Genomic DNA, 27,715 nt, shown 5'->3' with positions numbered 1-27,715 from the left:
TTCCTCCTCAAATGTCATTGAGGGACCTAAAATAAATCCTTCCTCAGGAGAGGAGAGAAGCGCTCATCAGCTACAGGCCTTAAGGACTTAGCAGTAGCCTTCCTCGGAGGGTCCCCTTGCACAGGGACATTCACTGGCAAAATTGGCCCAGACGGCATCGATGGCTCGGACGTGGACAATGGCGTCGACGGCACGTCCGGGGTTGAAAACCCGATGGGCATGGCGCCGATGTCTTCAAGGGCGTCGAAGGTTTTGCCGGAGACAAAGACCTTGACTTGGCACGTCTCGAGTGATCTTTCTAAGCCTTGTCTGAACGGGGCCGCAAAGGCTCCCGGTGTTTATCACGCCGTTTACCCGGGCTTCGAAGGCACGCAAGTATCCGGCCGAGAACTTTCCCTGCCAGCTTCATTAGAAGGTGCGGGCAGAACAGTGCTATGTTTATCAAACATTTTCATCATTGCCACCCAGAAAGCATCCCACGCCGCCGGGGTCGATGACTTGGATGGGCATACCATCCGTCTTGGGGAGGCGTCCGACGAAGACAAGGAAGGCGACTGATGGTGCCGTTTCCTGGGACGGCTCGATGAGGACAAGCAGCAGGAACCACTCCTAAAGCGTGACCACTTTGACTTCTTCCGCCGAGGAGAGTCACCTCAGGCAGCAGGCCAGGATTTACGGGGCTTGGATACCTTGCCTACCTTCAGTTTCCCCATTCGTACCCACAAGGCCTTAGCAGTCAACGACTGACTTTGAACACTCCTCCGTATCGTGGCTCTCGCCGTTAGGCAAAGTTTGAATGCAGTACCCTCTGGGACCAATACAAGCAACTAACTACAGGCATAAGCAAACAGACCTTTGGCAGAAGTCTGTACTACACAGTTTTGGTAGCGTTTTGAGCAGCCAGGCTCATCTCAAGAGGGGCAACGTGAGCAGTAATGTTACGCAGAGGTCTACTACCACAGGTGTTTAAATACACTCTTACACTCAAGGTTTCTTTGATAAATACTTATTTGACAGTTATAAAACATTCATAAGAAGGAGGCAATTATATAACAGACAAATGCACTTCAAGACGGTGTCCGGTCAAATGTTCGAATCAAAATGGTCGACTGACAAAAGGGTCGAGTCAAAACGACCAAAAACAAAAGGGTTGAATTTATTTTTAAAATGTATATTTTTTTTGCTTTAGTGTAGGTAAAGATGTTTTTACACCAAAAACAGGGTTTGGGGGTGGAACCCCCCCTAAATAAATATTCAACCCTTTATTTCGGTCATTTTGACTCGACCCTTTTGTCATTCGATCATTTTGATTCAAACATTTGACCTATAACCCTCGAATACTATTTCAGAATACTTTTCAAGAGGAATAAAAGGCAAAGATTATTAGAACATGAAAGGTTACAATTGTTCTTATACAGTGTAGATATTTTGATTTCACCAGAAGAGTCAATTCAATAGGCTAAGACAAAGTACATGGGCTAAAGTCTTGGTTAGGATAAAGCGGTTCTGGTAGTTCAACGGAAAAGTCTCTGCACAAGTTCTCAGAAGTAGTTTGTAAAAGAGAATCATATGTTGGGTCACAAACCGATAAGGCCTGCGAGTTGCAAAAGTTTAAAGCACTTTCACTGCGAGAGGTAAGAACTCAGTCTGATTTCACAGTAACTTACAATGAAGAAAAAGATGCAGCTGATTACTTCTGTTCCTGGCAGTTCCTGCAGATCTCGCTGTTCCTGTGCAACTGGCAACCTTCAATTCCGGTGGCTGTAAGAAACGCACACAAGCTGGTGTCCCTCTCACTTGTTATACAGTTTCCTGCAGCACTCTGAGGAAACTGCAACCAGCTCAGAGATAGGTATCCAGGTGGCTTACTGTTGAATTGATTGGTCCCACCAACTCAAAAAGGGAGAAGTCGTCCTTGCAGGGCTTCTCTGTCAAGGTGAACTTGCCGATTTGGACCTGCAGCAGGGCTTCACCGGGCAAACCAACGGTCCAGAGATGCAGCTGCCGTCCTCTTCAAGCTCATCTGCCGTCCTCTTCAAGCTCATCTTCGGTTCTTTCATTCCAGTGGCCAACTCTCCCTTCCAAGCCAAGACTCTCCTTTTAATCAGTTCTCTCTCATTCATTCCAGCCTAGCTGTCACTCCCCCAGCAGGGGGGCTGTCCTTGCGGGCCAGTCAGTCAATCACCACAGAGTGCATTTAGGTCTCCTAGGAGACTAAGCACAGGGAGTTTCAGGCACCTCCCTCATTTCCTGCCCACCCCAGACACTCAGGCGCAAGAGGCGGTCTACACTCCTGAAGCCTGCCAAAGGCGAACGAATAAAGGGACCAAACTAGGTTTGGCACGCAGACAAACTCTAGAAGGAACTTTTGTTTGGCAGGCAGTACCCTCTGGGACCACTACACACAATTAGGACTAGAGGCGTTAGCCAAACCAACCTTTGGAATAAGTCTGTACCACACAGTTTTTGGTAACTAACTGAGCATCCAGGTTTATCTCAAGAGGAAATGTGAGCAGTACAAGTAGTTACACAGAGGACTTTCAATCACAGTAGTTCAAGTAAACACTTCTACTCAAGGTTTCTTGGTAAAAACACTTAGTAATTTATTACACAATCATTTGTAAAATATTTCACTAGACAAAGACAACTTAATATTATAAACCAATACACTTCAATACAAAATTCTAAGATTTTGAGACAGTTTGGGCGCCCCTGAAATAGGAGCCAAATGGTAGTTCAGTTACTTAGAAAGGAGAAAAAGGCACAAGGCAAGTAAAATAGATCTCATACTTTTTAGACAGTGCAAATAGTTTCAGTTCACCAAAAGAGTTTAATTCAAGTCAATAGGCCAGGCCAAAGTCAATGGCTTAATGTTCTGGATAGGAAAGAGCAGTTCTGGTATCAAACAGTAAAGTCTTTGCGAATGTTCTTAGAAGTAGTTTAGGCAAAAAAGAATAATTTGTGGGGTCACAGGCTGATTAGGCCTGCAAGTTGGGATAGTTTCACAAACTTTCACTGCGAGAGTGGTGTTCTCTCAATCGGGTTGGCACAGTACCTTGGTATGAAGAACAAAATGCAGCTGAAGACGTTGGTTCCTGGCAGGTCCTGCAGATCTCACTGTTCCTGAGCCGCAGTAGTGGGGACAAGGACGACATCGTCGGGGGGACTCCTGCACTGCATGAGATCGTCGAAAAAACAAAGATGGAGTCACAGTTCCAATAGCTGTAGATTCAAGAACACCAACGGGTGTCCCTCTGCCTGGTTAATCCTTACCAGCCTTGAGAATGGTATCCAGGTGTCTTATGAGTTGATTGGTCCCACCAACTCAAAGGAAGAAGCCGCCCTTGAAAGCCTTCTCTGTCGAGATGATCTTGGCAAGTCGGACCAGCAGCAGGGCTTCAACGAGCAAACCAACGGCCCAGGAGTTGCAGCAGCCGTCCTCTTCCAGCTCTTCTTCGGTTCATTCTTTACAGTGGTCGACTCAGCTTTCCAGCCCAAGAGACTCTTTTAAACAGTTTTCTCCCTTTCATTCCAGCCTAGCTGTCATTCACCCAGCAGGGTGGCTGTCCATGCCAGACAGTCAGCCAGTCAATCACACCAGAGTGCATTTGGGTCCCCTAGGAGACTAAGCACACAGGTTTTCGATCACCTTCCACACTCCCTGCCCACCCTAGACACTCAAGATGCAAGAGGCAGTCTTCAGCCCCGAAGCCCGTCAAAGGCACACGAACAAAAGGACGAAACCTGGCTTGGCACGCAGAGACGGACACTAGAAGGACCTTTAAAAAAAAAAAAGAAATGGTAAATAAAGCAGACCGGGACCTGTTTAAACAAAGGTGCTTAAGGCGTGATCTTGAAAAACATGGCTCCCACGATTTTTAGCTACCGGTGTTCGCGGTCAGGAAAAAGCCTGGTAGTTTGTTGTAAAACCACTGCCACCAGTTCTTTCAATATGAAAGGGTACCATTTGACTGCTACATGAGTATTTAGACACAGGGGATACCATGTAACCCCTCCAGCACTCCATTGTAAGATGGTGTGTGCTGGGTCTAGGAATTTGGAACTAGTAAAGTCAAATTCACTTTACTTTCTCTGGGAAACAGTAGTTTATCCCAGAGCAGGTATTTAAACCTGTGGGAAGTCTAAAAGACCTCCCTGTGTCACTGTACTGAGGGTGCTGTGTGACACATGAAAAGATGATGCCTATGGAGTTATCTAAAACTCAATAATCAAAGAAAACAAACAGAATAAAAAAGTTCAAAGACCCAAAGTTTGGCAAAAGAGTTGGTGGGCTCTAAGGTGGGAGGAATTGTCACATTTATGAGAATTCTCCCCAGCACTTGCCGAGACATCACAGACAAATCCACTGCAGATCTGTGATCAAAATCTTGGAACCGCAGGCCAGACACTTAAATCCAGACTTCGAGGTTGTCGGGGTAGAAGATTAAGACATAACAGTAACTTCACAATAAGCACGAGGCGCGCTGAGTTTAACAAAGCAAACATGTTTGCGGAAAAAACAGAACTGAGGCTACGGGCGCCATGCGTGCTACTTATAACATCCGATGACATCAGCCTCGACGGAGGTCTTCGAGGGACATCAGCTCGACGCAATTGACGCAGGGCACCCTCAGCCGAAAAATTTCCAAAGCAGCCAGGCTGTGGACATTACATGTCAAAGATGAGGAATACGTTGGAGGACACAATCCATTCGAACAAAGGCTACTCTATACAATCTAGCCCAAAATGGTGGGACCAATCAACCCCAAAGTGAATTCGTTTGGACATCCTCTCTGAGCTGGCTGTACTTCCACTGCTGCTGTAACCAAAGTGCCAGGGAGAGGAACACCATACCGAGTGGATCACTTAAGTCGGACCTGAGCGCCAGGAAGATCCTCTGGACTTCCCTGAAGCAGGACTGACCAAACCTGAGCCACCTCAACAGAGTGCTGGACCCCAGATGCGAGGAAAGTCTGAAGTGATATCTGAGAACCGCAGTTTTGCCAATTGCTGTAGACCCGAGGAGCTGAAACCGTGCAGCTGAATTGAAGTTTGCCCATTGCTGCCGCTGGCCTTCCCATTGCAGTGCAGGAGTCCAGAGACATCCTCCCTCTTGTCCCCACGACTGAGGCCCAGGAACATCAGGATCTGCAGAGCCGTACAGGAATAGAAGCCAGCTGGAACCATTGCTTCTAACCAAAAGTACTGTTAACCTAAGAGGACTAACCTCTTGTGTAGCCTTGCTAGCTCTCAGTTGAGACTTGTCTTGTTGCCATTGTAGAGTTGCTTGCAGCTTTACCCCTCACATGCTTCCCAGCTTGTGGCCCTTCAAGTGAATCTTATTTCGACAAACTTTTCTAAAAACAGTATGCAAGACTTTCACTTACCTGAAAAGAAGATCTTCAGCTCCCCTAGACTTATTTCACTCACCTGTTAATTAGCTGAGACAAAAGTAATGCTGTTGGCTTCATTAATTATTTCTTTCAGAGAATAGTTGCATACTTTTCCGAACTGGGTCTTGCTTCCCCCCACTTGCTGTTAGCCAGTCCAGAATAAGTCTACATTAGGTTTAACCTACCCAGAATAACCTGGAGTCATATACAAAGTGTACCACTGGGTTTTGCTTTCCCTGGTCTGTGTTAGACAAAAACAGTCTGAGGTTTATACCTGCCTTTAAATTGCTAATCTCTCCTTTAAAAAGTGCATAGGTTTTACTTTACTGGAGGTAGCGGTTTGCCATCCTAAAATAAGTTACACGAGTTATTGCTCATCTCAAAAGCACTTCTAAGAATATTACATCCTTAGGTTTTACTCACCTAGTATAACTGAATCAGTGTTCTACTTTTGCCAAAAGGTAGATTGTCCAGTTGGTTTACTAAGTGATTTCGTGCTGAGCGTCACAGTACAACTGCTAGGGTCTACTACCCTTATATTACTGAAAGTAATCTAAAAAGTAACTATTCGTCTGACATCCCTAGAACTCCTGTTAGGTGTTTCAAATAAGGTTATATGCTTTGGTCTGTGTAACTTCAAGCATAGTGTGTTTTTTTTTAATGTTTATGCATGATATGTGATTTTACTTATTCCACCCCCCCCCCACCTCACCCAAGATATATCTGGGCCTACTTGTATTTAAATAAACCATGTATTCTGACAATACACAGTGTGTCAGTGTTTCTTTGGACCATGTGTATTACAATTTCTTTGTACTGATTCTACAGCCCTCTCTCCCTCCTAAAATAAGCCTGGCTGCTCCGTTTACGCTACCATATACTAAGATGGTACAGCCTTATACTAAGAGTGAGTCTAGTACTGCGTCAATTGAATGGTTGGACTTCAGAAAAACTGTCCTAACACATACACTTTATGTTGTAACGTAAACAATCTAGTTTTCATGGATCCATGAAATGCATTACCATAAAAAGTACATGTTCTTTAGCATGGAAGCTTCATTATTAATCATTGATAACGGTTGTTAAAAAAAAAGCAAGTTCAGTCAAACAGGTCTGTCTTACTCTGATTTTTTTAAATATGTAAATATTTCCTACAAATCGGCCATACCTCCTTGCATAGTCGTAAAGGGCATCTTTCCTTTCCTGAAGTGACAGATGCCTTGCTGTTGGAGAGCGAGCAAAGGTTTTAGCTGTGGGCTGTGGAGAGAAATAAAATTGAGTGACCTTGAAACAGTTATAACAAACAGTGCATAACAAACAAACGCAACACCCACTAGATTTAGAGAAATCATACACTTGTGTTCGTCTTGAGCAATCAGACATGATGCTTTCCACCCAAGGCAGGTTTACAAGGCTTGCAGAGAGCTTAGAAAGTGTGATGGCAGGAGCCCGCTAGATGAGGGCTGGGAGTGGGTGAGCGGTTGAGAGAGGGGGCAGGTGAGAAGCTGGGAGAGGGGGTTCGGGTAGGTGAGGGGGTGAGGGCATGCAAGACGAGAGGGCGGATGAGATTAGGGCAGGTGAGATGAGGAGAAACATGAGGGGAGCTGGGGAAGCAGGGGGGGATAAGGGGCACGAAGAGGGAGCATTTAAAATTCTGTGCTGAATTCCCTTCCACCTTAGAGACCCCCCCGCCCCCCAGCTCTTTTGCTGGACTTATGACTAATTTTTAACTCCTGAGAAAAGGGGACCTTTTTCTAACTGACTCCAGTGTTTGTCCCTGACTAGGATTGTATGTTTTCTCTGTTGTTCGAGTCTGACAAACTCCATAGGCATCTGCTTTTTGTATAGTGACACACAGTACCTTCAGTGCAGTGTCACAGAGAGAACACTTGGATTTCTCTTAAGGTCTAAATACCTTTTCTTGGGTAAACTATTGTTCCCCAGAATACTAGGGTGAAATTGATCTTTCTTGCCATTTTACTTTGTAGGTCCAGCACATACCATCGTATGTGGAGTACTGGGGGGGGGTGGGGGGGGGGGGGGGGGGGGGTTACCTAGTAGCCCCTTATCCTACTTTCTCATATAACATTTTTTGTTACACTTACTACTTTAAACGGCTGGTGGCAGTGGTTGAATTTTTCCTACCAGTGTGCATTTGTACCGCAGGCGGAACCCTCCGCTGCAGTACAGCACCCATGGGTGACTGTTAGGCAAGAGTGTATGCAGTACCCTGAGGGAGACTGCAGCAGCCTTGACCTCTTGGCAGTTAACCCCAACCTTTGGTATAAGCATGTACTACACAAGTTGGTAGAGTGACTGAGCAGCCAGGCTTATCCCAAGAAGGGTCAATGTGAGCTGTAAGGTTATCACACAGATTCACAGTGACAGGTATCCAAATAAACATTTACACTCAAGGTTTGGTTAACTTATTATTAATTTATTAAACAGTCAGTTGAATAAGCCTTTTTTAGAAGGGAGAAATATAGATGCAACAAACATACTTCACAATGCACTCTTAGTTTCTCTAACTCAACAAATACACATTTGGGATGGCACACAGACACTTCCTACATCCTCAGGTGACTTAAATAGCTAGGACATTGGACATTAATTTACCACTGTTACATTTAGAGCAATACTGAGGTTAGTGTCAAAAGAAGAGGCTGAGGAAATAAAACGATGGTTAATAAATATCCTGAAGCAGGTAAGTACTTTTTAGTACCATCCAATGCAAAGTAAAAAAACCTCTTCCCGGGGGAAAGGCAGAACGAAGTCAGAGGTAAGAAGAGTCTTTCAGGGAGCCAGGACAGCCAATGTAAGTTGAGCAAAGGTCTACGTGAGCTGCAGCACTTCTTGCAGGTAGGTAAAACGTCTTGCGCAATGTTTTAGAAGTTTCGGAATACAAATGAAATCACTGTAGGGCCACAAGCTGGGAGGCCTGTGAGGGGCAAAGCTGCAAACAACTTTGCAAGGGCAACCAGCACCAAGGTTTATCCTTGACACAATTGTCAGGTACGGGGATGGGTGCTTCAAGTTCTTTGAGGATAACAAAGAGTTCCTTAGTGCTGGAGTTAGCTTGGGCTATTCTTGAATTGTAGGATTCACGTTTGGCTAGGAGAATTTCTTTTTTGTAGAGGGCAGAGATAGCGCGCAGATTTGTTTTATTTTCTTCAGAAGGGTGGGATATCCATAGTAATTGGCATGATCTTTTTTTAGTGCGTAATGTTTTTAGATGGGGTGTGTACCAAGAGTTGAGGTGCGCCTTAGGTTTGCTTTTCCTAAGTTTAAGTGGCGCAATTGTCTCCAGCGAGGTGGTCATAGTATTGTTGAATACTTTGATCAAGGCCTCTGGTCCCAAGTTTTCTGGGAGGGCATTAAGGGTGGGTAAGATCAGGGGGGAGTAGTTTATCGCAAGTGATGCTTTTTTTGTTGCGAGTAGGGACTGGGGGAGCTAGAGGCGCGGGCGGGGCAATAGTTTTCTCAGTGTTGAGGGTGAAGGTTATGCGATGGTGGTCTGACCATAACACAGGTGAATTGGAAGAGATGGTCGCATTACAGTTGTGGTCCGCTATCCAATCCAGAGTTCTTCCTTTTGAGTGTGTAGGGTCCAATACTTTTTGGGTGAGACCTTGTTCTGTAAGGATATTTGCCACAGAAGATGCATGTGCGTCTTTAGGGTCATTATATCCAAAGTTAAAGTCTCCTAATAGAATTCCTTGGGAAGAATATTTTAAGTTGTTTGCTATGATATTGGATAGGTCATCTTCGAAGGTCCCAATGGAATTTGGTGGTCTATATATTATTAGGTGGATTGTAAGGGTTTGGGTGCAATTTAGGTTCAGCTTAGCTGATAGGTTCAAGCTGGAATTGGTATCCAGGTGTGGTATAAGTCTTTTACAATGAGTGCAATTCCTCCACCTCGTGCCTCAGTTCTGTCTGATCTGAGGATGGTGTAGGCTTTAGGGATAGCTAGTGATAATGATGGGCCTGCAGCGGCGTGCAGCCAGGATTCAGTGACTGCTAATAGGTCTAGTTGTTCTAATCTCCGATATCTCAATGGCGTGTGCTACCAGGGATCTGGCATTTATTAGGGCGCCTTTAAGAGTATGGCCAGGTAGGCCGGTGATGCGGTCTGTGTTTGTGGTTGGTTACCTTTACTAATATTAGGTGAAATGTGGGATTTGTTGTTGCTAGGTGCTAGTGTTCTGGCAGGCAGTTCATACAATTTAGGCAGTCTTGCCCGGAGTCTGCTGTTTCTAACAGGGGTCATGCATGGTAGTGATAACAGTAATTCTTGCATGGTTAGTTTAGAAAGCCTTTCTACATTAATCCCAAGTGGGTGTGATGCTAGTATGATGGTGGGATAGGGATAATTAACCAGTGTATTTATTAGCAGAGTGGTGGCTAGGACAAGAGTAATGCAGGGCAATAGGCTCCTGGTAGTGTACATTTTAGGGGTGCTAGGTATAATGGCAATACAAGGCCCTGTGGCAATATCTAGGTTGGAATCAGCACTTCTAGACCCAGAAACAATAGTCTAGGGAGACACTAGCAGTACAGTGCCCTATGGCAATATCTAGGTTCAAGTCAACATTTCTAGGTCAGAATACGACGAGCTTGGGAGACACTAGCAGTACAGTGCCCTATGGCAATATCTAGGTTTAAGTCAACATTTCTAGGTCAGAATACGACGAGCTAGGGAGACACTAGCAGTACAGTGCCCAATGGCAAGATCTAGGTTTAAGTCAACATTTCTAGGTCAGAATACGACGAGCCTGGGAGACACTAGCAGTACAGTGCCCTATGGCAATATCTAGGTTTAAGTCAACATTTCTAGGTCAGAATACGACGAGCTAGGGAGACACTAGCAGTACAGTGCCCTATGGCAATATCTAGGTTTAAGTCAACATTTCTAGGTCAGAATATGACGAGCTAGGGAGACACTAGCAGTACAGTGCCCTATGGCAATATCTAGGTTTAAGTCAACATTTCTAGGTCAGAATACGACGAGCTAGGGAGACACTAGCAGTACAGTGCCCTATGGCAATATCTAGGTTGGAATCAGCACTTCTAGACCCAGAAACAATAGTCTAGGGAGACACTTAGCAGTACAGTGCCCAATGGCAATATCTAGGTTTAAGTCAACATTTCTGGGTCAGAATACGACGAGCTTGGGAGACACTAGCAGTACAGTGCCCAATGGCAATATCTAGGTTTAAGTCAACATTTCTAGGTCAGAATACAATGAGCTAGGGAGACACTAGCAGTACAATGTCCTATGACAACATCTAGGTTGGAATCAGCACTTCTAGACCCAGATACAATAGTCTAGGGAGACACTTAGCAGTACAGTGCCCAATGGCAATATCTAGGTTTAAGTCAACATTTCTAGGTCAGAATACGACGAGCTTGGGAGACACTAGCAGTACAGTGCCCAATGGCAATATCTAGGTTTAAGTCAACATTTCTAGGTCAGAATACGACGAGCTTGGGAGACACTAACAGTACAGTGCCCTATGGCAATATCTAGGTTTAAGTCAACATTTCTAGGTCAGAATACGAGCTTGGGAGACACTAGCAGTACAGTGCCCTATGGCAATATCTAGGTTTAAGTCAACATTTCTAGGTCAGAATACGACGAGCTTGGGAGACACTAGCAGTACAGTGCCCTATGGCAATATCTAGGTTTAAGTCAACATTTCTAGGTCAGAATACGACGAGCTTGGGAGACACTTAGCAGTACAGTGCCCTATGGCAATATCTAGGTTTAAGTCAACATTTCTAGGTCAGAATACGACGAGCTTGGGAGACACTAGCAGTACAGTGCCCAATGGCAATATCTAGGTTTAAGTCAACATTTCTAGGTCAGAATACGACGAGCTTGGGAGACACTAGCAGTACAGTGCCCTATGGCAATATCTAGGTTTAAGTCAACATTTCTAGGTCAGAATACGACGAGCTTGGGAGACACTAGCAGTACAGTGCCCTATGGCAATATCTAGGTTTAAGTCAACATTTCTAGGTCAGAATACGACGAGCTTGGGAGACACTAGCAGTACAGTGCCCTATGGCAATATCTAGGTTTAAGTCAACATTTCTAGGTCAGAATACGACGAGCTTGGTAGACACTAGCAGTACAGTGCCCTATGGCAATATCTAGGTTTAAGTCAACATTTCTAGGTCAGAATACAACGGGCTTGGGAGACACTAGCAGTACAGTGCCCTATGGCAATATCTAGGTTTAAGTCAACGTTTCTAGGTCAGAATACAATGAGCTAGGGAGACACTAGCAGTACAATGCCCTATGGCAATATCTAGGTTGGAATCAGCACTTCTAGACCCAGATACAATAGTCTAGGGAGACACTTAGCAGTACAGTGCCCTATGGCAATATCTAGGTTTAAGTACATTTCTAGGTCAGAATACAATGAGCTAGGGAGACACTAGCAGTACAATGGCCTATGACAACATCTAGGTTGGAATCAGCACTTCTAGACCCAGATACAATAGTCTAGGGAGACACTTAGCAGTACAGTGCCCTATGGCAATATCTAGGTTTAAGTCAACATTTCTAGGTCAGAATACAATGAGCTAGGGAGACACTAGCAGTACAAAGCCCTATGGCAATATCTAGGTTTAAGTCAACATTTCTAGGTCAGAATACAACGAGCTTGGGAGACACTAGCAGTACAGTGCCCTATGGCAATATCTAGGTTTAAGTCAACATTTCTAGGTCAGAATACAATGAGCTAGGGAGACACTAGCAGTACAGTGCCCTATGACAACATCTAGGTTGGAATCAGCACTTCTAGACCCAGATACAATAGTCTAGGGAGACACTTAGCAGTACAGGGCCCTATGGCAATATCTAGGTTTAAGTCAACATTTCTAGGTCAGAATACAACGAGCTTGGGAGACACTAGCAGTACAGTGCCCTATGGCAATATCTAGGTTGGAATCAGCACTTCTAGACCAAGATACAATAGTGTAGGGAGACACTTAGCAGTACAATGCCCTGTGGCAACATCTAGGTTGGAATCAGCACTTCTAGACTCAGATACAATAGTCTAGGGAGACACTTAGCAGTACAGTGCCCTATGGCAGTATCTATGTTTGTGTCATCACTTCTCTACCAAAATACAGAGGGGGGCACTGAACTAATAGTAATGTGATAGCGTCTAAAAGAGCACGCCTAGTTTAGGGTACAGTAGCATTCAGTCGCACATAACAATGCCGTAGCCACAGGCTGGGTGCAGTAGAGATGCAGCAAAAGCACTGGAATTAGTCCAACACTTTGACAATACAGTGCCTTGTAACAGCTTAAATCAACATTTCTAAACCAGGGTGCCGTGATCATTTAGGACCAACCGCATCCCCACCAACCTCAAGGAATCTTGAGTGCTCCCCTTACTAAAGAAACAAACTCTAGACCCCCTAATTCCCACGAACTACCGACCTATCACTACAGTACCATTCCTCCTGTAAATCATAGACAAAATAGCCTATCTACAAATTCAAAAATATTTGGAATCCAATCATCTGCTGGGATCTAGACAATCAGGCTTCCGGCCCCAACACGGGACTGAAACTGCGTTAAATGATTTGAAGGCCCAGATTGATGACCTCAGGGACAGGGGTGACTCGACTCTCCTCTTGCTCCTGGACCCATCAGCTGCATTCGACCTGGTCGATCACCAGGTCTTGTGCAGCCACTTGGACTCACCAGCACACTTCTCCCCTGAAGCCATTGCTTGGATACAATCCTTCCTCAGTGATCGTACCATGAGTTCTCTCCTATTGCTTCTGCTGACCCTATCCCCATCACGTGCGGTGTTCCCCAGGGTTCATGTGTCTCGACCTACCTTATATAACATCTTCACTAAGCCCCTTTTCGATGATCTGGATCATCTGGGTATCACTTACACTAACTATGCAGATGATACTCAGATCCTCCTACCAATTACCGGTGATTATGATAAGGATTTGGCCTTAGTAAATAAGGTTTACCTCATCATCCAGGCATGGATGGCCTCCCATGGACTATGCCTGAATGATGACAAGACAGATCATCCTGGGTACACAACTATCATTAAAGAAACTAAGCCCAAATTATTCTGCCTTTGGCGTCGACAACAACATTATTACAACTGCCAAGGAAGTAAAAACATTAGGATTTTACTTGGATTCTGCCTTAACGTTTAACAAACAGGTAAACTCGCTGTCCTCGGCAACAGCCTATACCTGTAAATCAATCAGAGCTGGCAGAACCTTCCTCTCCAATGCCAGCTGCATCACCCTTGCTAGAGCTCTCATATTATCAAGACTCGATTACTGCAATGCCATGTACTTTGGGGTGAGCAAACTACTAAGAAAATCCAACTCCTGCAAAACAACGCCCTCAGAGCTGCGCTCGGAATTGCTAGGAGAGGCCATATTTCCGACACCAGAAGAGCTCACAACTGGCTGTCTACGATTGACAAAATAAAACTCAAAGTTGCCTCCCTCACTCAAATGTGTCAACAAAGTAGCCCCTCGCTATCTCATGGACAGAATCATTACTAAACGCGAGACAAGACTAACTAGACATTCAAAGACTAATTGTCTCCTGACCCCCAGATTAAAACTGGCCAGAGTGGGAGGTAAAAGCTTCCAGGTCAAGGCTACCCAACTATGGAACTCACTCCCTACCTCACTCAGACTAGAACCCTCTTACACAAAATTTTGCCACACCCTTATAAAAATGTTCAAAGATTCTGATGGCTAAGCGTGACTCTGGCATTTGCCCTCTTCACCCAGATCTCACCCTCCTCTACTTCGGACCTAAACCGGTATGCCATTTATAAAGACTTTGCATTCATTCATTTTGTATATAATGTATATATATTCTCTACGCTATTATGAAAATTGTAAAAAAAATTGTAAAAATGTCAACTATTATTATGCTCTTTGACTGCAAACAACAACTTTGTTACTGCAATATCTTTTTATGTACAACTAAGCTGTGAGTAATCTTATGCGATGCACCCGACTACCTGTGGGTTTGGTGCGCAATACAAGTAATAAACTAAACCAAGACAAATCTCAACTGAGAGCAAGTAAGGATACACGACAAGAGGAGTCTGCTTAGTTTTACAGTGCTAACCGCTTCCAGCTTGTTTCTTTTCCTGTGCAGGTCTGCAGATCCTGTGTACCTGGGCCTCAGTCGTGGGGACAAGAGGGAGGACGTCTGGGGACACCTGCACTACAAATGGAAGGTCAGCGGCATGAATGGTTAAACTTCAGATCAGCTGCACTTTGCTGTTTCAGCTCCTCGCAAATAGCAACGCCGCGGTTCTCTGATACCTTAATGGACTTTCCTTGCATCTGGGGTCCAGCACTCTGTAGAGGTGAATCAGGCTTGTTAGTCCTGCTTCATGGGAGTCCAGAGGATCTTCTTGGAGTTCGGGTCTGACTTGTAAGCTATGCACTCGATATAGTGTTCCTCTCCCTGGCAATCGGTTCCTGCAGCAGCAATGGAAGTACAGCCAGCTCCGAGAGGATGTCCAGACAAGTTCACTTTGGGGTTGATTGGTTCCACCAACCCAACAGAAGAAGTAGTCTGTTGTAGGGATTCTCTATTCGAGGCAAATTCTGAGTTTCAGCAATGCAGCAGTGCTTCACCAGGCAAAACAATGGTCCAGGAGCTGAAGCAAGCATCTCTTCCAAGTTCTTCTTTGGATTCCTTCGGTCAGTGGTTGACTGCCTTCCAACTAAAAAGCCTCGCCTTTTATGCAGGTTTCTCCCATTCATTCGCAACCTAGCTGTCACAGCAGGGTGGCTGTTCTCCGAGAACGGCCAGCCAGCCAATTACCTTTGGGTGTATTCCGGTAACCAAGGGAAGGACAGGGAGTCGGGCACCTACCTCACATCATGCCCCTGACAGACATGCTGGAGCCAGAGGCGGGCATCACCAGGGAATCCCGGCAAAGAAAACGAATAAAGGGACCAAACCTGGTTTGACACGCAGAATAAATCTCAAAAAGGACCTTTCAAACAAGAAATGGCGAAAAAAGACGACCAGGGACATTTTGACGAAATGGGCACTGTTAGGGAGAATTCTCATAAAAGTGCTAATTCCCTTCACCTTACCGCCAGCAACTCTGCTAGATTTTGAGGGCTTGATTCTTTTTAACTGTAAAGAGTGTGAGCCTTTTCACCCCACTTATGTATTTTGCTGTGTGTTCTTTGATTATGGAGTTTTAGATAACTCCATAGGCATCTTTTCATTTGTGTCACAGGACCCTCAGTGCAGTGACACAGGGTAGCCTTTTAGGCTGTCCCAAGGCTTAAATACCTTCCCTGGGATAAACTGCTCTTTCCCAGAGAATGTAAAGTTAAATTGACTTTACTAGTCTTTTTAAATTCCTAGACCCAGCACACAATAGAGTGCTGGAGGGGTTATGTAGTATCCCCTATGTCTAGAAACTCATGTAGCACTGAAATGCTACCCTTTTCTATCGAAATGGCTGGTGGCAGTGGTTTTACAACAAACTACCATGATTTTCCCCAACCGCGAACACCGGTAGCTAAAAATCACGGGAGCCATGTTTTTCAAGATGGCGTCTGAGCCCCCTCAGTTTAAACAAGTCCTGGTCTTTTTTCACCATTTCTTCATGGAAAGGTCCTTCTAGTGTTTGTCTCTGCGTGCCAAACTAGGTTTGGTCCCTTTGTTCCTATGCCTTTGGCGGGCTTCAGGACTGAAGATCGCCTCTGGCGTCAGAGTGTCTGGGGTGGGCAGGGAGTGGGGGAGGTGCACGAAACTCCCTGTGCTTAGTCTCCTAGGAGACCCAAATGCACTCTGGCCTGTTCGGCTGGCTGACTGTCCGACAAGGACAGCCACCCTGCTGGGTGAATGGCAGCTATGCTGGAATAAATGGGAGAAAACTGGTTCAAAGATGAATCTCTTGGACTGGAAAGCAGAGTTGACCACTGGAACGAGAGAACCGAAGACGAGCTGGAAGAGGATAGCTGCTGCAACTACTAGACATTGGTTTGCCCGGTGGAGCCCTGCTATAGGTTCGAATTGCCAAGTTCATCTTGACAGAGAAGCACTTCAAGGACGACTTCTCCCTTTGAGTTGCTAGGACCAATGAACTCGTAAGCCATCTGGATACCATTCCCGGAGCTGGTTAGGATTAACCAGGGTGAAGTACACCAGTTTGTGTGCTTTAAGAACAGCAACCGGAATCGAAGATTTGCCAGCTTTGCGTCCAGTCCCCGTGCAGTGCAGGAGTCCCCCGACGTCCTCTCTCTTGTCCCCACGACTGAGGCTCAGGAACAGCGAGAGCTGCCAGGAACAGAAATCTTCAGATGCATGTTTTTCTTCAATCTAAGGTACTGTGACAACCCGACCAAAAGAACTTACCTCTCACTGCAAAAGTGCGTACAACTTTGGGAACTTGCAGGCGTAGTCAGCTTGTGACCCGACATACAAACCTTTCTTCCGTGAACTACTGAGAACTGTGGCAAAGACTTTTCCGTTTAAATACCAGAACCGTTTTTACCTATACAAGACACTAGTCCATTGACTTTGGCCTATCTATTGCATTGAATCAACTCCTCTGGTGAACTCAAAATATTTGCACTGTTGAAGTGAACATTATTATTTGTTTTATTAACTTATGCCTTTTTGCTCCCACTTCAAATGCTCTGAATGTCAGTTTGCTCTTACTTCAAAGTAGTTCAAATGTCTCAGAACCTGATAGTGTAAAGTACTATAGCATATTTCCGTGTGATATTGATTACCTCCTTCTAGTGAATGTTTTCTAACTGACTGTGTAATCAATTAAGTGTTTTACCTAGAAACCTTGAGTATAAGTGTCATTAGACCTCAGTGTACATGGGCCTCAGTCGTGGGGACAAGAGGGAGGACGTCTGGGGACACCCTTACAAGCTCACATTGACTCTTGAGATTAGTCTGGCGGCTCAGCTCGCTACTAATAATCGTGTGGTACAGACTTCTACCAAAGGCAGGTTTTGCTTACACCTGTAGTCCTAGTTGTGTGTAGTGGTTCTGTACTACATCTGCATTCTCTACTTCTAGGTTCCCTGTTGTGCCCTTTTCTTTGATGGTTCTGAACTGCATCTGATTTGAAGTTCCGTTCTTGGATGTGCCCCCCCTCCCTTTGTCACTCCGCTTTGCCTCCCTCCTGTCTGCCCCACCCCTCCTCCCCTGCATGACCTTTCCTCCCTCTGCCTGGGCTCCTTCTCCCTACCGCCCCCCACCACCCCCCGCTTTCCTCCCTGCCTACACCCCCTATGGTTCTCTCGGTTTCACCCATCTTTTCCAACTGTTTTTCTATCGACTATCCTACCCCTCTCAGTAAGTCTGGCAGGAAGAAACTCAAAAGGGACATCCTGGTCTCTAGCCCAGGCCTCCCTTTTGCTGATACCTATACCAGTGCTTCCTCCAGACAGACCCTTACTGATCCACTGTTACCTCTCCAAGTCTTTGTACCCCCCATATGGTCTCTGTTCTCTCTCCTTTTTCCTCTTCTCCCCTTAATGGTGGCACCCGGTGGGTGGCCCTCCTGGCCCCCTTCCACTCCAAGATCTCATTAATGTGTACTTAAATGGCACCAACTTGGTCTAGGGCCCTCAGGCCAATCTCCTCTTTGAGAGACGCATCCCGCACCTAATCAACTTTCTTTCCTCTCCTGCTATCCCTGCTCACCCCTCTGGCACCTCTTTGGCAGCACCCCCTGCTGCTTCTCTGGCCACCCTGTTGCCTCCCTCTGCCACCCCTCTGGCAACCTCTCTGACTACCCTGCCTTCTCTTCCTTCCTCCTCTGCCCAACCTCCAGCACCTCAAACACTTCCGCAGGGTGTACCTCCAGCCCAACTACCCCAAACCCTCTACCTGCTCCATGTCGCTACTCACTCGTTCAGTTGTCAAACATTCCTCGAACATCTGCCGTCTCCTGCAAGAGCTTGATTTGGATGTTCTCTGTCTCAGAGACTTGGTTCACGGCTAGCTCTGCCACGAGTTTGGACTCTCCTTCCTGATAGCTACAAGATCCTCCCCGAACCCAGAACCAACTGTCCCGGTGGGGGTTCAGCCTGTGGATCCCAGTTTCGATCATTCCAATGCAGCACTACTCCTCTGAATGCCTGGTTTGCAGGCTCTCGATCTCTTCTGGCCTCTCTCACTGTGGCCACCATCTACAGGCCGCATGGCCAGGTCACCTTCCTCTGAGTGGGCTGACCTTGCCTCCTCGCTCTTTACCTACCTCCCAACGTCTCCTCCTCGGAGACTTGACCACCACCTGGATGCTACCAGCCCTTCAGGACTATCGCAACCTCTGAAATTCTCCCTCTATTCTTCACTCTGGCCCGACTCACGCTGCAGGGCACACCCTGGATGTTCTGATCTCAGACCTCTACTTCTCTAACCCTCTGACCACTCCTCTCATGGAGTGATCACTTTCTCCTTTCTTCCCACCTCTCTTCCCTGCAGGTCAAGCCGTCTCCAGAACTGCCACCTACCTTCTCGGTCATCCGACCCATGAAGTGTGCGTCAGTTGAGGCGGTCGCTGCTACTTTCTCCCCTCCTCCTTTGGCAGACTCACACCCTGAGACAGCCCTCTCTAACGTTCATCTCTCCATCTCCAACACTATGGACGTCCTTGCCCCCCCATCATGAGTATCCGCTTGAAGCCCAAATCGAAGTGCAACTCTTGCTACGATTCCAACCTCGCCGCCCTTAAACACATGTGTAGAGCGGATGTGAAGGGCATCTGGCGCACCCCCCTGACAAACTGGCCTGCTGCCTGCTCCAAAGGCAGTGCAGATTCCCTGTCCTCTCCAAGTAGAGAGACTACTTTCAATCCCACATCTCTGAAGCATGAAACACCTCAGCCGAACTTTTCAGAATCTGCAAGGAGCTGGCCAATCCGGTCAGGTTTTCACATTATGTATCTCACATTTGCAAGGGTCCTAGGAGATTTGGGCGCTTCAGACATTATTTCTGGAGAGTTAGAAAGGGAGGTTTAAGCATTAGATTAACTCTGGTTTGAGTGTAGTAATTTCATATTTAAGTTTGTTCATCTTCCTTTAACTAATTCTCAATTAGAAAGATGAAACTCTCTCAAGCCAAGATGGTGGAACACCTTTCCCGCAGTGATTGGTTTAGATTACAGCAGTCAGCATTGTGTTGTCATTTGGAATGTTCATTATAGTTCTAAACTGCCTTTCATTAAAGTTTCTACCGGAGTAGGTCATGTTTTAGTTAAGCTCCAGTGAATAAAGTATTAGTTTTCATGTTAAAAGTTGTAGACTACTGAATACTTAGTTTTCACCTCTTTGAAGAAAGAAAAAACTCAAGAGATTCTGGGGGTATTTCATGGATTATTTGCGCTGAAAAAAACGGGATTTGTGCGCCATTCTGCCCGCAAATCCCTGTTTAACAAATGGGGATTTGCAGGCAGAATGGCGCACACATCCCGTTTTTTTCAGCGCAAATAATCCATGAATTACCCCCTCTATTTGCAGTGCAGCTGAGCATCCTGTTTTCAAGAAAAAGACTAAGCTAAGTGAAATTGGACTTCCAGTAATTATTTTGTAAAGGATTCAAGAATTTGTTTTTTATCAACTAAGTTTTATGGAACTGTAATTTTGAACTGTACATTTTGTAAATTGGATTTTTTTTGTAACTTCAATTTCTGCGTATTTTTATTAATAGGGCGAGCGGTTCTAATTTGCCATGTTACTTTTTTAACATTTAACATTACTAACTTAGTAACTTTATACGGGTGCGAGACACGTGTTTCAGGCAGTGCGTATCTTGCAGTTTGTTTATGCGCGCTATTAGAGTAAAGAACCCTTCAGTGTTGTGCGTGCGTTGCAGCCATTTTGGGATACGTCGTGTGCGTCACAGCGGCCATTTTGGATTATAGATTATTTCATTTTTCTCCGTAACGTTTATTACGAGAGACTCTGAAGTAAAAAAGTTAATTTTGAAGGTATTTTTCTTCCGATTTTTTGTTATTTCGGAAAGCAGATCAGACTATTAATATTCAGATGAAGCGCCAGGTATTTAAACAAGAAACTTTATTCAAAGTTTATTTTCTAATTTTCAAAAGACAATTTCAATAGCAGTAAATCCTTTTGGGTATTTATTTATTGAAAGACAATAATTTTGTGTGCTATGGAAGAGTTTTAAAGTGAAAAGACTATTAAGAAGTTCTTTTGGATTTCAATACTACAATTTGAGAAGAAAAGCATTTACAGTGGTCAACAGTCAATTTTCTAAGACACATTAAGAAACAGCCTAATGGCTATCAAGCTTAGGCTACAGGTAACTAGATTAGTATTTATTAAGGAAGTTTAGTCATGTGAAGAGATTTAGAATATATATTTAAAAAGATTGCCTTTTCATTTTAGGTTCTCTACTGTTATACACCAAAGACATTCCATTGAAGACAGACAGAAGTGCAGCAGTAGGAGTTTGTGAATTGTTTTCTCCATTCCCCCTTCCCCTTGGGTTTGCCAGTCCAATAGTTTTAAGGAATCAGGATTGTTGGGCTGGCAGGCTTAGGGGGTCTGGAGGACCAGCTTCACTCCTGCAGGATCCATCAGCATCAGTTTTCCGAGTTCCTGGCAGAAAATCCTTCTGCAGTCTCTACCTCTTGTTCTATCCCAGGCCCTCTGCACAGCCTTGGCTTCTCATTTCACTACTAAACCTCAGGACATCCTGCCCACCCTTTCCTCCTCTACCTCATCTTCCTACTCCTCTATCACAGCTGGCCTGTCTGAGGCCATCTCTCCTCCTCCTTTCTCCTCTTTCCCCTGTTCAACGCTAATGATGCTTCTAGACAAGTCTAATCTATGGAAGTCTCGTCTAAGCAGGTTCTCCCCTGCTCATCCAGAACCCTCAAAGACCACATCAACACCCTTGCTGCAGCCTTTGCAGATTTCTGCAATCACTCCAGGCCACTGGAAATTTCCCCTCCCCCTTAGGCACTCTTGTGCGCCCCCTTCTAAGGAATCCCTCCGCCAATACTTCCTCTCTGGCCAACTATCGCCTGATCTCAATCACTCCTTTTCTGGGCAACCACTTGAAAAAGCTGGCCATCTCCCAGCTTAATCTACAAACCGAATCTGTTGGTTGCCTCCATGACCACTAGTCCGGCTTCAGAGCTGCCGGAAGCATGGAAACTGCTCTCCTGAACACCCATGAAGACTTGGCTCTCCAGTCTTGACTCTAATCTCCGTTCTGTCCTCATTCTCTTTGGTCTATTTGCTTTTGACATTGTCAACCATGCCATCCTGCTCAATCGCCTCTGCGACAAGCTTGGTATTACAGAACAGGCACTGGCCTGGTTGACCTTTCACACCCATCAACTCAGGTCCAACTGGGGTCTTTCCTCCCTTCTATACCTCCCTCTACTTGTGGTGTTCCCCAGGGGTCTAACGTCTCTCCCTGGCTCTTCAACCACTACCTGGCACATCTTGGCCACTGCAGCTCTACTTTCTGCTCCAATTTTCAATGTTATGCGGATGACTCTGCAATGATCTCTACTTTAGTGCCAGTAAGACTGAAATCCTCATTTAGGACACCCTCTCCCCTCCTTTCCTCTCGGCCACCCACACTGGGCCCTCTTCCTGCTCCTTCCTGTGAGGCCAAGAACCTTGGTGTCCTCTTCAACTCCACCATCTCCTTTCCTTACATCTCTGATGTCTCTAAGAAGTCAAACTATCAGCTGCACCTCCTTCGAGGTATTGTTCCCTTTCTCACTTTCCCCAGAAACTCACCATCTCCTTGCAACAGCTTCTTTCTAAATCTTCCTGCCTCTACTCGTCAACCTTTACAACTCATCCAGGACAGGAATGCGAGACGTGTCTTTGGCCTCAAGTCCAGGGATCATCTTTCCAGCTCTGATAGCTCTTCACTGGCTCCCTGTGGCTCCAAGGATCAAGTACAAGATCCTCAACATCACCCACAAGGCTTTCTGGGGCCTGGGACCATTCTACCTCCAACTTTCTCGTCCAAAACATCCTTGAGTTCTCTGCTCACCCACCTCCAACTCTCCAAGGATCAGCCGCTTCTCCAAGCAGAGAGTTAGGAACATATCTATCTCCTCAGCTGGGGCCTCCCTCCGGAACAGGCTCCTTGCCTCTCTCAAACTTGAGTAGAACCACCCCTGGTTCCGGAAGCAACCCAAGACCTTCCTTTTTGCTTCCGCTGTCCCTCTCCCCCTGCTGATGGACTTGACTGGTCACCCTCTGAACCCAGGCCACTGCATGTCCTGTTGCCCTCGCACTGCCTCTGGGCTCTCTAGCACTTAAGGGTCTGTATCTGTAACCTTACAGTCCCTTCTCTCTGCACTTATGAGCCACCCGCACGCAAGTTAGTTGCACTTCCCCTGTCCCCCTGCCCTCTGATACTTTAACCATTCCCTCTTCCCTGCAGTTGCGCGATTTGCATGACACGGCCTAGTAAGATCGTTATTTTAGTTCTCCCTTTGTTCTCCCCCTCCTTGTCTTGTTGCGCCTAGAAACACTAGTGCACAGGCACGTTATAAATGCCACATCACATATCACTTCGCTACTTTAACTCTCGCTCTGCCTTCAAACACTCCTTTGACACCTGCAATCTCCTTGAAGACTTCAACCTCGACATCCTCGCTCTCACAGACGTAGTTCTCCGCCAGCACCGTTTGACACTCCTCCTAGAGGGCTACAAGAGCCACTCTAAACACAGGTACAACTGAACTGGGGGGAGAGTGGCCCTGATGTTCCCTGCTACTAATGCAGCGTCTGCAGGCTGGGTGTCTCTCCACTCATCTCATCTTGCCTTCATCTACAGGACCACTGGTCCAGTCTCCCTCTCGGAGTGGTCTGACCTCACCTCTTCTTCCTGGCCTCCACATCCAAGCGTCTCTTCCTAAGACTTCACCACACACCTCGACCCCCCCCTGATGCACCCTCTGGAAACTTCCGCAGCCTCAGTGACTCTTTCCCTCCTCATTCTTCCCTCTGGTTCGATTCACTCAACCGGACACACCTTGGATGCTCTCTTCTCAGCAAACATCCCCATCTCCAACCCTCTCCCTCCACCTTGGATTAGGGAGTTTTCCTAAAGTCCAACTGAAGTAAGACTTCATAAAACGATCCCAATGGTATACAAGTCTACAACCCTTAGCACCAGTCTGTACTACTCATGGAAACTTGGTAGAGTAGCAGAGAAGTCAGGCTTATCATGCGAAATTTGGCGTACCGCCAGTTAGTACAGTAGTACAAAGAAACACTTACACCAAAGTTATATTAAAATATATTATATTTACACAAGGTAGGTCTTAAATTACTTTGATCACTTAATCAACATACATAGGGAATAATGTTAAACACTTTTCAAAGGCCATTGCTTAGTTGGTAGTTCACGGTACCATTGTTACAGAGTTTGACACCAATGACAGTCTACATTATTATTGTTATGAATGCACACTAGCGCAAAGTCAAAGATATACAGTAATTGTATTACGTTAGCAAAACCACATACGATAAAGTCTTTTAGGCAGGAAAAAGGTTGGTTAGCCATGCAGTAGCATAGCTTAATGTTCTTCAAGCGGTTTCGTAGCAAACTAACGTTTTTAAAGTTTGATTCCCCAACCATGTAAAACTCAGTTCGGAGAGGGCTCAAAGTTTACAAAGCAGCCAGAACAGCAAATGTTTGAGGATACTTTCAGTCTCTCGGATAAGATACTAGAAGAATTAACACAACGTTGGAGACCTCTTTAAAAGGACTCTCAAAAAGGGACAAGCCAATAGCTTGAGTCAGAGGTAAGAGTGAACACTGCGGAAATCTCTTTGTGCACACCAACAATCGAGCGATTTCTTGGTTGAAGGTAAGCAATAACTTTTTACCCCACAGTACCTTAGGTTAGAAGAACTGTTTGTGGCTGTATTCTCCTCTGTGTAGCACAGACTGACCTGGTCTCTGGATTCCTCGGTCTGGTGAGGAGAGGAGAGGACGGTGTCCGACAGGGAGATCTCAGCAGCAGTTTCAAGAGAGGGCCCTTGGCATGGATTTCTTCAGCTTCTCTGGTCAGTCTTGACGTTTTCGTGCCTTTTTCCCAGCACACCGACTTGGACAGATTCGGCCTCTCGGACGATTCACTGCAATTGGGTCAGAGGTCTCCTGGTTATCGCGGTCTGCAGCTTTGGCGAGGCACAGCACCTCAGGAGATGGCTCGAGTTGTAATTCGTCTCAGGGCTGGTTGGTCCCAACAACCAAAGGGAAGGAGTCCTTTTAGAAGTTGCTCTGTGGAGTGGAAAACTGGGTCAGGACATCAGTGGTCGCTTCACGGTGTTGCAAAGGGTCTGCTGGCATTTCTAATAGTCGGCATCGGTTACTTCAGTTTCTAGTGGTCGACTTGCTTTTCACCTCAGGAACCTCAAATTTTTTCCCCAAAAAACATTTATGTAACATGTTGTGGGTACAGAAACGAAAAGGACAGGTACGGTACAGGGAATTCAGGTGACGGGAACCATCCAAAGCAAGTGATGCCCTCTATGCAAGGCAGAACCCAAACCCTCCACCCTTTCCCCCACAACAGTGTGTGCCAAAATGCTCTTACAGAGAATGAACAGCCTCAAAAGGAAGAAAAGTGCTGTAGCAAGGGAGGGCAGTAGCAACAATCGCAGGGTAATTCTCAGCACAGTCAAAGAATGGGGTCCAGACTGCGACATTTGGCGTACCGCCCTTCACACAATGCCGTCATTTTGTCAGCAACCAAGATGTCACACTTCTTAACCCACCACATTTGGGCCACCAGGCCCTCAGACTTCCAGGATCGGGCAAATGTCAATTTCGCTGCCAAGAGAAATCAGGGTGGCCATTGGGCCAGTAAGTGGGAGTATTTTGGCACCCGCATCCCACAGAATTACCACCCATGGGTCCATGGGAAGTGACAATCCTGTAATGTCCTTTATTGTAGAGAGTACCTCCTTCCAGAACAGGCCACAACCACACCATGTGACAAAGCCCACAGCATCACAACCCCGCCAACAATTAGTAGAATAATCTCCAACAATGTGGTGCAATCTTTCTGGAGTGAGATACCATCTGTAGCAAAATCTGTAGGAACACTCCCCATCCGTGAAACATCTGGAAGATGAAAGCATCCTACCCCATACTCTCAGCCATACCTCGTCCTCAATGGGCCCACTCAAGTCAGGTTCCCATTTACTCCTATATGGCAGGCGCATAACTGGGTCACCTGTGTACAACAATTTATAGACCTTCGAGAGCCGACCCAGTGGCAACCCCTCTTGGAACGATAGTTCAAGGGCAGATAGTGGCCTGGTAGCCCCTCCCTCCCCCTTCGTCATGAGGGAGAAGCCCAATGCCACAGTTGTGCATAGCAGAACCATTCAGATTCCGGCAGGACAAAGGTGCGTTTACATTCATCGAACAACATTGGAAATAACTAGTTACTTACCAACTGGTAACGTTCTTTCGACTGGATGTTCCTCCAACGTATTCCACATCTTTGACAGTCATCCAATCACGCCAGAGTGCATTTGGGTCTGCTAGGAGACAAAGCACAGGGAGTTTCGGGCACCTCCCTCATTTCCTGCCCACCCCAGACACTCTGCGCCAGAGGCAGCATTCAGTCCTGAAGCCCGCCAAAGGCGTAGGAAGAAAGGGACCAAACCTAGTTTGGCGCGGGCACACAATCACTAGAAGGACCAATCCATAATGAAATGGCAAAAAAGAAGACAGGGACCCGTTTAAACAAAGGGGGCTCAGAAGCCATCTTGAAAAACATGGTTCCTGTGATTTTTATCTACCAGTGTTCACGGTCGGGAAAAATCATGGTAGTTTGTTGTAAAACCACTGCCACCAGCCATTTCGATAGGAAAGGGTAGCATTTGACTGCTACATGAGTTCCTAGACATAGGGGATACTAGGTAAACCCTCCAGGACTCTATAGGAAGATGGTGTGTGCTGGGTCTGGGAATTTAAAAAGACTAGTAAAGTCCATTTAACTTTACATTCTCTGGGAAACAGTTGATCCCAGAGAAGGTATTTAAACCTTCGGACAGCCTAAAAGGCTTCCCCTGTGTCACTGCACTGAGGGTGCTGTGTGACAAAAAAAAAGATGCCTATGGAGTTGTCTAAAACGCCACAATCAAAAGAAAAACACATAAACCAAACAGAATTAAAAAGTACAGAGTCCCAAAGTTCAGCAAAAGAGCTGGGATCTCCAAGGTAGAGAGGAATTAGCACATTTTGAGAATTCTCCCCAACTGTGTGTCTTGCAATGGCACCAAGCAGGACGTTGCATAGTTCACTGAGAACCCCAGCTCAGTCAGCAGCTGGGTGGTTTCCGCCGTGTGTGAGACGGCGGTCACCCTAGATTTTGCTCGGATGAGTCAGTCGTCCAGGTAGGGGGTAAACGTGCATCCTCGTAGACGCAGCTGTGCTGCCACCGGTGCTAGGCACTTTGTGAAAGCCCTTGGCGCCGACTTCAATCCGAAGGGAAGGGCCTTGAACTGGTAATGCTGCCCTTGAAACATGAAGCGCAGAAACTTGCTGTGTCCCTTGTGAATGGGGATGTGAAAGTAGGCATCCTCCAAGTCCAGCGACAACAGGAAATCAACTTCTTCCAGCTGTCCCAGCACGTGCTGAAGGGTGACCATCTGAAACTGTTGGGATCTGATGTACTTGTTCAGGCGGCGGAGTTCCATGATGGGTCTCCAACCGCCAGTCTTCTTGATGAGGAAGTACCGGGAGTAAACTCCGGAGCCTCCTTGGCACGAGCTCTATCGCGCCCTTCAGCATGGCCCGCACCTCCAGCAGAAACTAAGCGACGTGGTTTTCCTGCCTGGCCACGGATGGTATGCGCGGACACCTTTGTTGGAATTCCAGGTTGTCCATGGGCCAGAGCGTCCAGCACCCAACGGTCGGTGGAGATGGACTTCCACACGCTGACGAAGTTCGCCAGCAGGTCTCCCACCGGCCGGTTAAATCTTGCTTCGTCGCGGAGGCGCCGCCTTGGGTACCTTGGCAATGACTGCGACCTCCTCTGGACTTGCTGCGGCTGCTGTAGGCCTCCTGGGCCGAAGAGCGAGACAGTTGACTGTAGGTCGATCCTCTGCAAAAGGCCTTGACGGGGCCTTAGGATTTCCCTCTGGAGGCCTGAAAGGATAGCCATTGCTGTTGAAGCGTGCGTAAGGCACGAGCCGTCTCAGTGTCTACTTTGATGGCCTGAAGGGATTTATCCACGGTCTTTCCAAACAAATTATCCCTGTCGAAGGGCATGTCCAATACTCTCGAC

General features: G+C 46.3%; 1 protein-coding gene across 2 annotated transcripts in view; it reads right to left on the bottom strand.

Moving 5' to 3' along the window:
• AUP1 (AUP1 lipid droplet regulating VLDL assembly factor) overlaps positions 1-27,715 on the bottom strand; it is a 240,716-nt gene that overhangs the window by 39,917 nt on the left and 173,084 nt on the right. For both annotated transcript variants that reach the window (XM_069632508.1, XM_069632509.1), the window contains exon 11: positions 6,562-6,650. In XM_069632508.1, coding sequence (XP_069488609.1) covers positions 6,562-6,650 — 89 coding nt within the window. The remainder of the gene's footprint in view (positions 1-6,561; positions 6,651-27,715) is intronic.

This window comes from Ambystoma mexicanum, chromosome 6q (assembly GCF_040938575.1).
Source record: "Ambystoma mexicanum isolate Mex_15411 chromosome 6q, UKY_AmexF1_1, whole genome shotgun sequence".
In the NCBI taxonomy this organism is placed as follows: Eukaryota; Metazoa; Chordata; class Amphibia; order Caudata; family Ambystomatidae; genus Ambystoma; species Ambystoma mexicanum.
Note: the sequence above shows the minus strand (reverse complement) of the source record. Positions and strands in the feature narration are given on the sequence as shown.